The sequence below is a fragment of the Malaya genurostris genome, chromosome 3 (assembly GCF_030247185.1).
Source record: "Malaya genurostris strain Urasoe2022 chromosome 3, Malgen_1.1, whole genome shotgun sequence".
NCBI lineage: Eukaryota > Metazoa > Arthropoda > Insecta > Diptera > Culicidae > Malaya > Malaya genurostris.
In genome coordinates this window covers 17,271,033-17,289,427 of record NC_080572.1, presented here as the reverse complement: position 1 = coordinate 17,289,427, position 18,395 = coordinate 17,271,033, and the positions used below count along the sequence as shown (strand labels likewise).

At 36.1% G+C, this 18,395-nt stretch overlaps 1 protein-coding gene across 1 annotated transcript in view; it reads right to left on the bottom strand.

Annotated features, from left to right (window-relative positions):
• Positions 1-183: 183 nt before the first annotated feature.
• Positions 184-18,395, bottom strand: part of LOC131439471 (uncharacterized) — a 149,640-nt gene continuing 131,428 nt past the window's right edge. Inside the window, exons 3-5 of the mRNA XM_058610516.1 lie at positions 11,118-11,708; positions 10,934-11,058; positions 184-10,872 (exon numbers count right to left, since the gene is read on the bottom strand). Of these exons, the coding sequence (XP_058466499.1) occupies positions 10,479-10,872; positions 10,934-11,058; positions 11,118-11,708 (1,110 nt within the window). The 3' untranslated portion in view covers positions 184-10,478. The remainder of the gene's footprint in view (positions 10,873-10,933; positions 11,059-11,117; positions 11,709-18,395) is intronic.

The window sequence follows — 18,395 nt, the reverse complement described above, 5'->3', positions numbered from 1 at the left end:
ACCAAGATCATGCGATTTGACGCCTTTAGACTATTTTTTGTGGGGCTACGTCAAGTCTAAAGTCTACAGAAATAAGCCAGTAACTATTCCAGCTTTGGAAGACAACATTTCCGAAGAAATTCGGACTATTCCGGCCGAAATGCTCGAAAAAGTTGCCCAAAATTGGACTTTCCGAATGGACCACCTAAGACGCAGCCGCGGTCAACATTTAAATGAAATTATCTTCAAAAAGTAAATGTCATGTACCAATCTAACGTTTAAAATAAAGAACCGATGAGATTTTGCAAATTTTATGCGTTTTATTGTTTAAAAAAGTTCTCAAGCTCTTAAAAAATCACCCTGTATAACGCTGCACAATGTTAACGGTGTTGTTTTCGAATGTTTCGATGTAAGTAAAAGGTAAATTTTCCTTGGTAATCCATTTTACTTCTATACTACCGACACATGTTGGTAAACAAAGGTAAACTTAGACTAGCTTTAAATCATAGAACTACTAAACTTTTTATCAATACCAAAACATTGATTTAATGCAGCTATTCAATTTCCTAGCACTGTTATTATCAAAGTTTCGTTGCTTAAAAATATAACATTGAATGTCGAATGTCGGCGGAAGGTTGTTGTAAGATAATGCTCAGTTACATTTTGAATGCAAGTTTAATGCACATTGCTTTAAAGTATGTAGGATTTGTGTAATTATACATTAACAATGTAAAAAAAAGAGTTTTTAAATGTGTTATATAATGCATTTGTTTACTTGGGGTGTCATATCGAACAATTTTTTCAGAAAAAACGACGTTTAAAGTTATTTTCAAAATATTTGGTATTACTTAAAAAAATTCAAGATGACACTAGATATCGACGTTTCAAACAATTCTAATACATTTGGCATAAAAAAATCTCCCAGCCTTTATGGTGATTTTTCAAGGTCTAAAATTTTCAATTTTTTCCGATTTAGCCCAAATTTTGTATAAAGATTTTTTAGGTGTTTTAACATTTGAGCACTACCGCTTTACGAAATTAGAGATGACCTCAAAATATAGGCACCTTCACGTATAAATCATGAAGAATTGCAAAAAATAGTCCTGTGGGTTTCTTGAATTGTTAACGTAGGACTACACAAATATTGCCAAAATCTGTTAGTTTCTGTTCTGAACAGAGAGAAGAGAGTGTCTCTTGCTCTTGAAAAATAATTGTTACGGTTGTCACTGAATGGCGCTTCTGTATTCTAAATGACTGTAGAATTGAATTAGATTTTCATGTATATCAATGATAATGATTATGGCGGCTTCTCAAAAGATTTTTATAGCAGTATAATACTAATCAGAAACTTAATCCAATTTTAATAGTTTTCTCGGGAAAATCCTACAGAAATTAATTAAATTCATGTTGCCTTGTTTACCCTCGTGTCCGGACTAGCCCCGGTCTTCCCTAGATAATGCTCAATGTGCAACGAAAACTGACTTAAAGCATGAAATGATCAATGCAGTTCACTGTAGGAAGGGGAAAATGTTAGTTCAACACTTGTTGCTATTAGCCCACAGAACAAACATCCAAGTAAAGATTTTAATGTGTGTATGAAATGTAACGGTTGTTTGGTAAAGTGATCACTAAGTTGCAATTCGGCTATAGAGGCACTTCGAGCAGCCCAGTAATCGCTTATGCTTTACACAGCTTTTTTGAAAAATTTTGTACTAGCTTGGATGTTTGTTTTCTGTGCTATTCGTGACCACGAAATTCTCCGCATCACCACAAGTCTTATTATTTGAAAACCCACACGTAATGTTCGTAATTCACTATGAAAATACCGATCCACGACGACTATACAATTTTTATTTCCCCCGGATTGTTAGTAGATTATACAAACACTAAACAAAGCATTAGAACAGTAAATAAGCTAAGAAACATGTGTGCTAGAACTAATTGCTATTTTATTGCTAACGATTCGCCATATTCCAAATAGAGAAAAGGGTTGCGGACAAATTAGAGTCACCATCATCCAGACGGTTTAGAATATACATTAGACAATTAAATTAATTTGGTTTGAAAACATCGGCCTCGATCTCACACACACATGTGCACGAGTTATCAATCGTACTGAAGAAACCGAAATCGAGGTACAGGTTATTGACCGTTCATAAACCACGTAAACCAAAATCTGGTACTTTGTAACTAAAACTCCCTCTTCCCACCCCCTCACTTGAGCTGACGTCGATTAGACTACCTCTCCATGCTTTTTTAATATGAAGGGTAGTTTAATTGGTTAAACAACGTCCCCGGTTAGGATTTAGCTACGAGTTCGAGTCCCGTCTCTGCGGTAACATTTTCGTGGTTCTCATTACATTATTGCATTCGCATGTAGATACTGATAATATTTTTATAGTTTACTCTGCGGAAATTCTATAATAAGGTTAAACAAAATTTTATCCTGTAAAGTTTAAACTAAGTATCGACGTACACCTCGAGAACGCTTCGGACTAGTGTCGATTTATATTAAACATAATCGGCTAATTGTGTTGATTCATCGTGAAATATTGTGACAATACTGCGTCCAACAACGAGACTTAATTTTTTTAGGATCCGAATAGTCTGTTCATGACATACAAAAGAAATATACAGTGCAAACTTCAGACCTAGTGAGGTAATCAAAAGCGGTCGGGGACTTTGTGTTAGCGGAAATATGTACAAAAGCTAAACATAGGCTAATCCCTAAATAACCCCTAAATGATTTACAAAAGACTTGTTCCAACAAGAAGACACTACATGCCATGCAGCTAACCCAAAAATGGTCTATTTGGAAAATAGAACAAATTGATAATTTTAATAAAAGATTTTTTTATTCTATTGAGAATTAAAAATATGTGGTGGTGGTGAGCTCACTTTGTCCGCGTTTCTTGTCGCTATTTTTTTTTTCAAATAGCGATTCGTCAGCAATGGTTTTTTTTTCACCAGCTCATTTATTATTACCAATTTAAATTGTGTTGCACCTATTATCTTTCTCCGGACAGTATCAGTCTAGATGCCGTGGGGAATCCGGCGGAAAAAAATTTCACCAAGAATCCAGTGGGTTCCTGTTTCCATGTCGTAAAAGGCGACATTTGCAGGAGTTTCTTTTCCTTTCAGTTATCAGATTTTTTCAATGTTTCACAACTGATTACTCTATTTTACAAAATTTTCTCTTCATTCAACTTATGAATTCCCGGCCAGCTTCGGAGAAAAGTTTTGTTTAGTGGTTTTTCTTCTTACATGTTATTGCTTGTCTTTCAAGATTATAAATTGAATGATAAAAATCTACTATTGCGCAGAATAATTTTACAATGTTAGTATTACAATGTTAATAACAAAGATAACATATATCGGTATATTTAATAAATAGGAAAATATAACCCATTTATTATTTAAATAAATAATTAAAATAATAAAGTAGTAATAATAAACAATCAAGATGCGTGAGAAATTTGTTGACCATTGTTTGGTGATTTAAAATGATTTGGTATAACTTATAAAATATGTCACTACAATGAATCAACTATTTTGCCTAAATCGTATTAACTCGTTTATTTTGTAGCCAGGCAAGGGTGCGAAAATTTGACATTTTTGTATACTGTTGCCAAGCATAAGACAGTCACTGTCAACTCAATTTCAGTTTTGTAAAAAATAAATCACAAAGCTTGTTCATGCAGATGTTTCAAAAATATTACAACTATTTACTTGAATTTCATACACGAAGTATCAGGAGCGCAGCTTTTGCCTTTCTAGTATGACGCAAAGGCAAGAAATCTTACAGCAGATACAATAAGTTTTGCGCTCCTATAACTTCTACAATTCTGGTTCATGCTAAACGGGGTTTAATTCTTTGATCGAAAAAGTACATCCAAATTCTGTAAAAAACAAAGCATTTACTTTGTTTTTCTCAATGAAGCGCTTACTTCCACGTAAAAACACGTAAGGATACACAAAAAAAAAACCGTCTGCATTGGGAGGCAAAACTTTCTTGTGCATGTCCCCCTACACCTCATTAGAATCGACCTAAAACGAATTTCAAAGTTGAGCCTAGTTGGCGACTTTCTCTCGAAAGTTGTTGAATTTGGAAGGAGCAACTGTTTATTGTGGCTAGCCATTCTCAGATTGAAAAGAGCAGAAAAGAGTATCGATGAGAGCAAACGGCGACATTCACGAGAAAAAATGTCATGAGACCTATGACATTTTTCATCTGTTACAGTCTTGGCGAAGTACAATCAATTTATTACGTGAAATTTTTACTAACAAATATCCTTCTCCTGTAACACTTGTGGAGGGCGCAGTAGTATATACGGCTTCTAGTAACAACAAGTGTTGGACTAACATACCTTTCCAGTCCTTACTCGATCTACGTTCGGGCATGGCCGGCGCTGGTACTGATGAAACAACTCTGGGGTTACCAGAAGATGTACATTGAAGGATGATTTGTAGTCCCAGGTCTGATTATCTTGTAATTCTCTGTAGAATTTCAGCTAATCCCGATCAGTAACGGAGTAGCAACCAGGGGTTCAAGCTCAAGCTCATTGCCAAATTAAATTATATTATTATATTATTTTATGTCGTATGTAGGTGAAAGTGATGGTATTGTAAGGGAGCTCGTATCCATCGGGTGACGCCAATCGAGCAAACACATTTTCTTAATAAAGTTACTTACAATACTAAATCAGTTGGAACGAGAGCACCACGACATCAGGGCATCTTTGGAAATTATGGAATGGTGCATATGGCACTGTATATATGTTATATGGGGTTCTAGCATGTATAGCGATATGCTTCATATGACCTAAAATATAGCTATTTCAACTAACGCTAATGTTTGTTGAAATCATACATTTTTGTTTGTTTTTAAGAATAAAATGATTTCTTTCAAACTAATTTACAAGGTTATATTTTATACTATTTTTATTTCGATTTAAATTGGTTAAAAATTTTCTAAAACACGATTATCTTGAATTTTGGAATTTTTTGAGACATTTGATCGTTTCGTCATTCCCGTTGCTACACCATCGAGTAATTCACATACCGCCGTCAAGCCCTGTTTTTTTTTATTGTATCCAAACGATTCGGTGCTCCATCAGTCCGGTCAAAATAGAGAACCTGTATCAAATATTTTTTGTACAGAAAATGTGTTATATAATGTTATGCAAATTTCTAAAATATACTTAATTATCAATACATACACTTGAATTGTTGGAACCCCTCAGAAAATGAAAGAAGCAGATCAAATTTTACTCATGAAACGCGTACAAACTTTTTCCGCGGGAGACAAAAATGCTATGGTTTATACGCGCGAGAAAAAATTGTTCTTTTTTTTCTGGTTTATATGAAATGGTAACTAACATGGTTCATATAAACAGTAAACTTAGTTATATCATCACACAAATAACATCGTAGATAAATTGAACCAAGTTTTTTCTTGATATAAAGGTATAGCAGGATTGAGTCAACGAGGACATTGCCGATAACATTAACTCAACTTTGGTTGATATGTAAAAAATAGTCAGTTTATTTCAACAATAAACTCAGCCGGAACAAATATGTTTTTGGTTTGGTTAGACTAAAATTTTTATTCAAATCAAACAGAGATCATTGTTTTTGCTGAAGAGAGAAATTGGCTTGTAACAATCATATTCCAGCTTGAAATGAATATAAATCAAATTTGAAAATCTACTAACTGTTTTGTTATTTTAAACATGCTCAATTTCTCTGCGTGTAGTTGGGCGAAAATTGTAGCTGGCATCACTAGCAATCGAATGATGTATAAAAACGTATAGGTCATCGCTTTGAATTTCGAGATATTTACGACCATTGTAAAAAATTTCACCTTTTCTGAGGCCATCTATCTACAGTTTTTTTTATAACTTTGGGTAGACAACCCTATTTTTCGTTTTTTCCAGTGCATTTTATTTCTGGAAGTAATACTTTTCCAATTTCAAAAATCGGTTGACTAACAACAAAGTTATGATTCGGTCAAGTTGAAGTTCTCAATAACCCATTCGCCATGCAGGTGCCGCATGAATGCAGATAGGGCATATTTTGTGCTTGAAAAAAACTTGGAACGGGAAAAATTCAGATTTTCATTAGTTTTTCCTAAACGATCGTCAATAATGATATACTTAAAATAATCTACAAACTTCTCGAAAGTCGAAGGTGTAAAATTTATCGAAATTGGTCAAGTAACAACTGAGTTATGAGTGCTCAAAGTTACCGTTCAAACTGTTTTTCAGGCTTGGCGCTCCGCGTAAATTTTTTAAGCTTGGTATTAGGAGTGCTAGTCTGGGGACGGGTATAATTCGATACCTTTCACGCAGCCCGCCTGGATTCGATTGCCAACCCCGCACATAGGGTCAGTTTTTTTTCTGGCCCGAAGAGGCGAATGACGTTAAGGTTAAAACCTCTACAACAACAAACATTAACTAGTCGGTGAATTTAACTGGCCGTGCCCTATCGATTTTCTACAACTTCGTGTTGCAAAACGTTTTTGTAAAATTTGTGCTATCCTGAGTTATGTAGTAGCTACAATGAGTTCGAGTATGGTTGGGTAAGCCTGTAGGCTGTGTGGACGAGTACTGGAAGATGGTCAATAAAGTGACGAGTGAAAGCCTGGTTGACATTGAAGTGGTTATCAATCATAAGAAGAATTTCACACTATTATAGATCTACAAGGATGTGAATAAAAACAGTACAATTAAACAAAAACCTGAGTTCTTTGAATGTTATGTCCAAATATCTCGAGAGCGATTACGTTTAGAAGAAACGTCACCATGAGCAAATGTATTGCTTTGAGTGTTGAGAATAATATTCGTGTTTGAAAAATCATTTTTTTTTACCAAAAACAAAGTTTCGCGAAGGCTTACAAATTCATTTTTAGAAAGTTTTATTCAAATTTGACATTGATTTTAATAACAAAATTATACAAAAAATAGCGAAAAAAAAGAATCAAAGTTCAAAATTAAAATTCAACGATTCGAAACACAAAAATGATATAGCGTGCAAACCGAACTTATGAAGTGTGCAGAGTTTCATTCAAATTGGATCAAGTTGTTCCTGATTTCGCCACTTTTCCTTCTGTTAGTTTCTGGAACACTTGTCTTACTAGACTGTCGTTACATTCATTGAATCGAACAAGAATCTAAATAAAGAAAATTTGAGTACCAATTCGTCTATGTGGAAATTTTTACAAACTTGCACGGAAAGAAATCCGTTACTGCTCTCATGATTAGAAAATCATGAAACCAATCATTTTAACTTATCATGAAATCATGAGCAATAACTCTTCTTCCATGAAAATTAATCATGGTTCAAAAATGCGTTACTTGAAGAATGCAATTCTTTCAAAGCTCTTAACTATAATTTTCTACCCGAATATCACTTTGAACCCTCTGCCTCAAGTGATGTGATAGATTAATAGATTAATGGTAAAGCAAAAAGCAGATATTGAAAAGTAAGACCTACTGAAAATGTTTACTTGATCCTGAAGCATGTTATTTAATAATCGTGTTGTTTTACCCACCGGCTGATAGAGAATTAAACATAACAGAAAAATAAAGATAATGAACCGAAAATTGACATCATAAGAGACTAAGCACGGTTACGCTTTTCATTTGACAAACATCAATGTTACATTTTGTTCGCATGTATTCTTTCTTACATATTTGATGTGATCGTTGTTCCTAGAATAATATTCCGAGAGCTAGAGTTTAATTCGATTGTGAATTTGGAACACCATCTAACGAAAATCAGAAAAATATTTTGTTCAACTACTTTGATTAATTTGTTGCATAGATATAACAACACAAGCTGTATTGATGCACCTAAATATTATGAATAAGACAATTTTTTTTTGCAAGAATTCGACATAGAGTTTCTTTTTAAGAGGTTTGATTCACTCGTGTTTTTTCATGCAGTTCGTTTAAATGTTTAAATTCTGAAACACAAAATCAAAACTGAAGTAATGAACGCAAGTAAACACATTATCTCTTGCGTCGTCGTCGTTTTTCAAAAACAGAATATTTTCATTTTAAAAGAAGTTCGTCGTGCTTTTCTCTGAATTTATATTGCAAAAATGACCATCGTTGAAAAAAATTACACATGACGCCTGAATTTATGTTTCAAAAATTACCATCGTAGCAGAAACACGCCTGAAGTTATACCCAACAACGTCAAGTGAGTTACGTTTAAATTTCATCGAAATCGGTCCGAATGGATCATGATCCGAGAAATTTTAATCATGGTGTATTATCATAACATGAAAATATATTATTTTCCCAAATCATTACTCGTTTTGCTCATTTCTGAAATCGGAATTTTGCCCGTGTGGTTTGCTCAGTTGAGTGATGAGTGTAGTGTAGGTGTAGATACAAAAAACTATGTATACCTAGGAAATGTTCTACCATATAATCGAGTTCTCGTTTGCTGGTTGTTCAAATTTTTTGTAACAAGTAAACATAGGCGTCAAGCTCATTGTAATTATTGAATGAGATATATTCTTTATGTGGAATGAAAAATATTACTTCTTTCGATTTAAAAGAGTATCTGTGATAAAACTTGTAGTAAATTTGTTATAATTTAATTATATAACCGTTGAATCTCGTATAGATTGTGAGTGTTTTCGAACTATTTATTTTATATAAAACTCAATAAGATTGTCAATAATGTGTTATGATTAGAATCAATCGTAAGAATTTGGAGCGATCTGGCATCACCATTATTTTGTTCAATGTGTAATTATGATCACAGAATAGAGTTACTTGTCTGTCTCCTATATGAGATCATCCGGTATACTTTAGTTATTAATAATATTTTGTTGAATTTTTTTCAAAAGTACACTTCACTACGTATTCATTACGAATGCATCCTCCGGTGAGATTTATACTTTGAATAATTTCCTTAGAAATTTCAGTTGACTTGGCTACTGTTCTTTATGAAATTTGAAGATGCTAAAAACATGCTTGTATTCAATACGTAAGTTAGAAATATCACACTTGAGAAGTAGGTAACTCATTATATTCAAAATATCAAAACAGCACTGAAAAAGAAAAAAAGAAATAATAAAGATCTTTCATAAAACTGCCGAAACTGATATTGAAATATACTGAGTATTCATCTTTCCGTGTTGTGTTTTTTGCTGATTGTGATATTTTATTATGAATAGCAAATTGAAAACACATGGCATAGTCAATTCACGAATAAATTAACACATTTCGTGTTACATTTGTGATCAGCTGGATTTCTCCTGTTCAATTCAACCTCACCTATCATTTTTATGTTGAAATCTGTTCGAGATAAGAAGGATACTAGAGACAGGTTACGAAATGTTTTGAGTGCATGATTTTATGACTGTTTTTTGGTCTTTCAAAGTATATTAAAGCCCTTAAAGTATGCTAACAACTTTCAGTAAGCAACTAGATTTGTTTTGTAGGAAATGCGTTGCTATTAGCATCAGTAAAACAAAATCCAAAGAAACCCGATCTTTCACTGAAGCAAGAGGGAGTAAAATGAGTAACTTCTATGGGAGTATCTAAAACGAAAACTTGAGTTTGACCGATTTACTTACTTACTTGTTTGATTAGTTTTGGATCGCAACACTCTTTATTTTTAAAAATCCTAAAATATACCTTACAACATAAAATATATTGCATGTTGAAACGCATATGGAGCAAATCGCATATGGAGAAAAGCTAATGTTTTAGATTGATCAGGCGAACCACCATTATACGGAACAATTGCATGGCTAACGATACGATTATACTGACACACAAACCGGGGTTAGAACTACCGACAACTCGCTTGCGAGAACAGCGCCTTATACTTTATTATACTCTAAACCAGAGGGGAGGTTGTTCTAACGGATAGTTTACTGGAATTGTAATCTGTGACCCACAATGGAAATATATTAGTTCTAAATCTTATTTCCTGTATTTGATAAAGCTGAAATGTATGATTCGAGCCTCGAATTCAAGCCATTAAACATTAAAAAACTGTAACATTTGATGCCTAAATAATCCGAAAGCTGATTGTGCTGCGCAAATCTCATCGTGAGTTTATTATTTGTTTTTATTAAATAAAATTGAGTTGAGCCGCTCAAAAATCAACGATCATTTGTAGTAGATATAATATTAATCCTATCTAATTGCATATAAAGAGAGACTTCATTTGGAATGGTTTATTTTGGCTTTTATAGCTTTAGTTAATTGATTCTCATTCCTTTCGTCGAATATTTGAAAAATTTTATCTATGATTTAGTCTATATCATAAGAATAGATCTCATGTTTTACCACCAATTAATTTGACGTATCCCATTCACTGCTCACCATCCTTGTTTGGAACTAGTTTTCTAGGTTAAATAATTTCCTGACACCCGACGCAAGGGTTCGGTTGGCCACGTATTGATATGAAGCGATCGTCGAACTGGTCGCCGACGTTTGTAACGTGGCCTCGGTCGGGGCCAGGAGTAAACCTCACGTCCGTACATACTTGTATACTACTAGAAATACCAGAAAGCTAACCATCACTAGAACACAAGCGGTGACCACCTTCGCGAACGTGTTGAGCCCAGACTCATTCGGGTTCAAAGGCCGAGTTGTGCTTTGCTCCGTGGAGGTTCGTCGTTTGGCGGCTAATCCCCGGGCAAGTGCCGGAAATGCGAGCGATTGTGTAAAAGTGAGCTTGTGTAATGATTCGCTCATGGAGTACGGTCCTACGGAGCCGCGCGCCGCCGCGCGGAGTAGTGCGTATTCAAGATCTAATGCGTCAAAGAGCGAGAGGCGGGCGGTAATTGTCGAGGCACGACGTTGATGGTCTACTTCGAGACTGTCTTTGTCGCGCTCCGGTCGCAGCCAGGGATCCGAAGATCTAATGATATAGAAGCAAAACTATTAGACATTAGGAAAAATCTTACGTTATTGAAATTTACCTTTGTGGATGTTGTCCTAGCGTTGCAACAGCAACTGACGTTAGGGAAGAGGTCGTGCTGGAGCTTGCTGTACAGGGATGAATTCCAGCAGCACCATTGAATTCCGTATTGTCTTCTAGAGATGTCTAAAATCCAAATTTTTCATTTGTTTCAAATTGAATATAGAAATATATTGAGTTTCTACTTGGTCCGGTGACGACGGCTGTCGAAGTGCGAATATCCGTGCATGATCAGGATGTAGCAGAGACGTCGACGGGCGCCGATTGTGTTCCACCGATTGGGTTGGTGATCCATTGGTGGGTGATGCACTTGGTGAGATAGCATTCGATACTACCATGGGATGGCAAGGCATTGCCACGGGGGATGGAGATGCTTGGACCGAATCGATTCCCGAATCTCCCGCTTGCAGTTGATCGACGAACAGTGAGTGTCGGCGCAAATCACTGTTACTGCTGCTGCTGGATGCGATTGTATGGTGAAGAGAAGTTTGTTGAGTTTCATCATCTTGTTGGTGATCGTCCGCTGCTAGTGGAAAAACGAAACTCTGTCCATCAGCTTCTCCTCGAGGAGAATCCTGGCTGGGCCATACCTGCAGCAAGGGCAGAGAACAAGCGGGCGGATTACCATGAGGACTTTTGACACTATGTTGCTGGAAAGCCTTTCGTCCGAGTTTTGTAGGACTTTCGCATCCTCCGGAATCCTCGGATGATGTGGGAGGCTTGGTAGTGGTACGCCAAAATTTTTTCAATCGCTGCTCGCGTCGTTTCTCTTGTTGCTGGAAGAAATAAAAAAACATCTGTTTTATTCCAACTTAGCAGTCGAATGATACGTTTCTCATATTACTCATATTCATATTACTGCGGGAACTTAAGTAATTCTTCTGTGAAAGTTTAGTGAAGGTGTGGTGACGTTCAATTAATATAGTTGAACTCAATGTAACAAAAAACTTGATATATACATTTTGGGGCCTCCGTTAAGCAATGCTTTATATCTCGACACCACTTCATTTCAAAGAGGCAAATTATAACTTTAGTCTCACTTCTAGCCCGGGTTGGTGGTTCAATGCATAGGGCGCTGGTCTTACAAGCCAGTTGTCGTATGTTCGTGCCCCGACCTGGAATGATTCTTAGTGTCAGTAGGATCCATAGTAGTACTAACCATGCAATGATTCTGTACACTAAGAATCGGCTGCGAAGTCTGTTGAAACAGAAAGGCCAAATTCCACAAAAGGAATGTAATGCCAGGACTTTGCTTTGCTTTGCCTACTTCTAGTTGGATTAATCACAACTTTAATTAAATTAGGAGAATTTTTTTGAAGGAATTCAGGCCCCAAAATTAACCTCAAAAGCGCAAACAGAAAACGCGTTTTGGAGTAATTCGAACCAGTTTGCACTGGAATAGGGGGAAAAGTCGCTTACACAAAAATATTCAATAGTGTCACTATTTATGTACCAGTTAATTCCACTATTTCACTGTCACGTTATTACACTTTCACAAAGTCACTATACTTTAATGAAGCATAACAAACGTTACAATACAGATACGCGTATTTCGGAATGTTATTTATATCCTTCTTCAGTGTATCGGTTTTATAAGTTTTTTAGTGACAAAAATATTGATATCTCCGTTAAAAATGAATGGTTTTCAACAATCTAAAGCTTGTTGACTAACTATTACCATGTGCTATTAGTCTGAAAACATATGCTGTTTTCAAGGTCAAGATATTGTCAGATATTGTTAAAAATGCTGAAAATTTTTTCATAAAACTTCGTAAAAGCATCCGACTTTAAAAAAATCAATAGCGTTCAGGGCGACGGGAAGACCTTTCATGTGTGACTATTTTGATCAAAATCGGTCTAGTCATATCTGAGATCTCGATATCTTTATTAACAACACACATACAGACCCACATATGGACATTTGCTCAGTTCATCGTGCTGAATCGATTGGTATATGACACTCGGCCCACCGGGCTAAGGAAATTGTTTCTAAAGTTTTTGTTTTACCTATTTTTTTTATAAAAAAAAGGGATAAATATAGATAAAAAATCTATTGAGTTCTGCGAAGACACAAATTGATCTTGAAATTAAAAACCAAAGTTCATGCAAATCAAAAACATCATTTTTGATTTGCATGAACTATTGTTTCAATGTAGACAACTAAGTTCCTTACCAACTGTTTTATATATTGCAAGATGGGCATTTTTAAATCCTGAGACGTCAGAGTGGCTATTATACCTCGATGCAATATCCTTAAAGTATTACAAAAATAGTGTAAATTTTGCGTTTGCTTAGCGGTTTAAATTGAATTAGGCAGGGCAGTTCACTTTAACAGAAGTTGAAATTTATAAATCGTTGTTTTTCACTTAAACTTTTTCGTGTCCAAACAGAATGCTTTTAATCGAATATTAAACGAGATCATAATCAACTCAGTATCTAATGAAATTCAATTTGTGAGAAGATTTTTTCAAATCCAGCAACTAAGTATACTTTTATTAATTTATTAGGAATTTGAAAAAAGTTTATTGTTGACGAATTCCGCGAATTGTCAACCAATTCTCAAATTGCAATCAAACTTTCTCGGACATGTTAACTTTGTCACAAAAAGCATACTTCGTTTTCCCAAAATTGATCAAGACTCTTTTTTGAAAATGGGCCAAAATTTTTTACCGATTTTATTGAACTAGCAAGGCCTTCGTATTGACATTCCTTTCGTGGAATTTAATGTTCTGGTTCAACAAACTTCACCACTGATTTAAGCATACAGAACCATTGCAGGGTATGACTCGGGCCACGCTCTTGCTGATATTAAGAATCCTTCCAAGTCGAGGCTTGAACATACGACAATTGGCTTGTAAGACCAACATCCTACGCATTGAACCGCCAACCATCAACTAGCAGAGCCTATAAATTGGAACTGCTCAAATGTTTCGAAAACTCTATGATGCTTTGCTCTAAAAACTTTTACTCTATGACAATGGTATTGCGCATTTATCTGCCACATTTTTTGTGAATTTGTTTCCTAGAGCCAATATGAAGATATTAAATCCGATTTTATCACAATTCGTTCATTGGAAGTCGAAAAATATTTATAATAAAGTGATTACTCTACTGGGTGTACTCCGATTTTGTGTAAATAAAACACATAAAATGCAAGGGAACCGTTCGTCACAGTTATCCTAACAAAGTGTACACAAAAAGACAAGTCAGTGATATTTAGCAGACATGACATTTATTCTTCGTTAATTTTAATATTATTGTTTGGAACGAACACCCATCATTACCATACGTAGACTGTAGATGGAAGCTCATGACGCTAGGATTCTGCTTACCGTTATTTTGGCTCAAATCTTCCTTATGAGTTGGCAAACTGACATAAAATATTTCGCCCACGAAAAGCGGTGGTTCATCTATCACAGCAGAGGCCATTAGTGGGTGGAAGTGAAATTATGATTCTCATGAAAATGAAAACAGGATGATTGGGCACCGACGAAGAAAATTTAAAGGTTCTAAAATTTACGTGATAATGTTTTCAGGTAAACAGAACTAATTGGAACAAGCGCTGGTTTATAATCGAGTGAATCTTGTTTCTTCATGGGTCAGCGATTTATCCGATCGTACTAATCGCGCCCGATTTTGCTTAAATTCGGTGATCGGACGAAAACATTCGTTGGAAATTGAACGGAGAACGGAGAGAGTAAACCATTGACAACCTTCATAACACATAAAGATAAGGATTTTTTTTATAAAAATAAATATATATAAATATGAAATTCGCAAATTGATAATGTGAACGTCAAAATTAGAAGATACACTACTAAATAATATGCATTTCGATTGATTTAAGGTTTGTATCGGTAAAAACGTTTAGTCTTCGGAATATCATGTGCACCAGAAATGCTCCAAAAAGTTATTGAACAAATCCTATCTGATTGTAAGAACGTAATCAATTTTATTGACTATATCATTGTGGTAGGAAGTACTGAACAAGAGCATGATGAAGCTCTTCGAGATGTTTTGGATAAGTGTCGGGATTATAATATCCTGCTCAATGAATCGAAGTGTTGAATGAAATCGATTTTTGGGTCACCGGTTCAATCAACAAGGAATAACGCCGTCACAGAGCAAAATAGATGCGATTGCAAGTTTCCGTTCCCCCAATATTTGCGAAGAGGTCAGAAGTTTTCTGAGTTTGATTAACTATGTAGGCGCGTTTATTACAAATCTAGCAACGATTTCTTTCCCACTGCGTGAATTAACAAAAAACAAAATAGTTTTCCGATGGGGATCGATAGAACAAATAGCGTTCAAGAATATAATCAAACAGATCAGCAAGGTGGAAACATTATTCCTATTCAATCTTAAGCTCAAAACAAGAGTAGTGGCTGATGCTTCTCCAATAGGAATAGGAGCAGTTCTTCTCCAATTCAAAGATGGATATTCAAGAGTCATATCTTATGCCAGCAAAAGCCTCATCGATACGGAATGTCGGTATGCGCAGACAGAAAAGGAGGCGTTAGCTTTAGTGTGGGCTGTAGAAAGGTTCCAGATATATCTGTTTGGAGCTCGTTTCGAATTAGAAACCGACCACAAACCATTAGAAGCAATATTTTCTGTGAATTCTACTCCTTGCTTGCGAATCGAACGATGGAGATAACGACTCCAACCATTTAACTATAATGTCGGGTATAGGAAAGTTAAAACTAATGTAGCCGATTCGCTTTCGCGTCTTTCGCAACCGACGGACACTCGCCCTTTTGATTCAGATTCGGAAGTATACATTCGGAATATTGTAGAGCTAGCAGCAGGATGTTGAGGAAGTTGAAGCTTCATCAACGAATGACCAGGAGCTGAGTGAACTACGCGAAAGTCTTAACAGTGGGGTATGGAACTATACTTCAGATGGAATAAAACCATATCATGCATTTTGGAATGAACTTGGCATGATTGGAGACATGCACACTTAATTTCGTTTGGTAATTCTTGCCTCTTGTGACGAGTTTTGAACAGCCGAACTACATTCTCATTCTACTGATATATCTCCACAAATGAACATTTATTGACAGCAGTACCTTAAGGTACCGCTGTGATGAAACGTTATTTTCACTGGAAAAATTTCCTACCGAGATTTGGACAGCTGAGGTCGGTAATCCAATTTAAGTGTGTAGTAGTGAGAGGATCTAGGATAGTAGTTCCAACAAATCTGAGAGAGCGTATTGCACACGAAGGACATCCTGGTCGTAAAAAAATGCAGCAGCGGCTAAGGCAAACATGCTGGTGGTCAGGCATGGATGAAATGATTGCGCGGTCTGTAGATTCGTGCGAAGGATGTCGGTTGTTTAGCCAACCAGATCGTCCTGAGCCAATGCAAAGGAGGAAGCTTCCGGACGGCCCATGGAAAGTTTTTCAAACATTACCATTGCTCAATGGTGCAAATATTATCTTGCATTCGATAATAAAAATGTATGACAAGTTTTAAATAGCCATACCTTAACATCTTAGTTTATAAAAGCATTCTTCTGAAGATCAAGTTGTTTTACTCATTGCCCTGTAATATTTGAATCAGAAGACGGGTCCTGTTGAAATTTGAAATATTGCATATAATTGTAACCTTTTTGGAGAAAAGTAAGCGCATGGAAGCTCTACATGGAAATGCTGATGTGTTACAGGATGATTAAGCCTACGTCAAGGCTGACTCTAAACAAAAGTTATCGAATCCATTAAGCTGTCAAAGTTCGCAAAAGAATATATCGTGTGATAAGCAATCTGCTCTTACAAGTTGAAGCGCGACGTTTACATCCCGATCATGACTATCAATCAGAAAGCTCACGTGCAGGAGTTTCCGGAAAAGCGCATGTTCTATTTCTTCAGATAACACGATGTTGCCTACTGTATGGAGCGAATTTTGAATCATGACATTTCAGGGGAAAGGTCATGAATTGGTATGCAAGGAACAACGTCCAGCCTAAGGAAATGAACCCTCCCGGAGCCCCGCTCATTAGAGATTTATTGGGCGATTGTCAAGCGGAACCTCATGACGCGAAAGACAGTTGTCAGCGAGATGCAGTTCCAAAGTAAATTGGCTTTATGCGACGGAAAAGTGATTTGCAAAATTTAATGAAATGAGAGGCCAATTCGCAAGTTTGAGTGAATATTTTTTTTCTTTATTGTTTCATTCAACAGGAAGAAGAAACCTGATTTAATAATTTAATAAAAAATTGGATCGTTGTTTTCGTTCCTAGTTACTTGTTGAGGAATGTACTAACGAATGATAATGTGGAAATAGAATTGAAAGTGGCTGACAGGAGTTCTCTTGGAATCGACAAAAGAAAAACTAAAATTATATCCTTTCAAGCGTACTACAGTCAATTCGAAGTACGGAAGGTATGTCTGGTCGGAGACTGAGTCGTAAACAATATAGTGTACAGAACCACTGCATGACTACCTCGAAATAGAAAAAAAAACATATCACGGCCGGGCACGTATACAGGAGTTCAAACCCCCTCGAAAGTAAAAAAAATATATTTTACAAACTCTTCTCTAAAATTATTTAAGTGAATTATTAAATGTATAATTTTCACCATAGAACCAAAAATTTTTCAAGCAATCATATACATATTTTCATACGTATGGAAATTGAGGGACGGCCGATCTGGGACTATCCGGGTCTTTTATTTCCTCATCGGCGATGACTGAGCTGCCGGCGTGTGCAAGTATTGGAATGCCAGATCCGGCATAAAATCCATTTGGTTGCCACCGACATTCATCGCCGAGTTTTTTGCACCGTCGGTGCCGGGAAAAACTCGGCGATGAGGATAAAAACGTCCCGGATAGTCCCGGATCGGACGTCCCGGCATAGTGCGAATAGACTTTTATTGGATCGATTGAAGCCGTCGCGAAATGCTCTCACATGAAGCGAATCAACACAATGTACCGGTACATCAGTACATCGTAACAATAGACGCCTGTTGCTTCTCCTTTATTCAAATTTCATAAGATGGTTTCTCAATAAAAGAAACCAGCTTGCGTGAGGAGATTATCGATGCCGCAGAGCACACCTTCTGGAAAATAAATTCTCGGACGATTTTCTCAATAAAGCCTCTAATTTCAGAAAAACAAGCCCGAAGCTCACTTCCCTAACGTGTTCTCCGTCAAAAACATTCGGTGGAATTGCATAGCGCTTCGTTGAAGTACCACGTCTCGTCATTACCAGTGTGAGAGGCTGAATTGACGACGCCTCTGTCGTTGCTTAATTAGAAACTTCAGGAGGTAATTATTCAGAAAGATCAATCACGTTGGCATATTTCCAATTCGATTCCTTAACACCCTAGCCTACTACAAATTGCATGGCCTATCTGGACACAATTAGCAACTTTTCACTATAATTGTGCGAAAAGCACGCTTTAGCTTCCACTTTATGCTTGTTAGTTACGACTCAGCCCATTTGATCCTATAATGTTCAA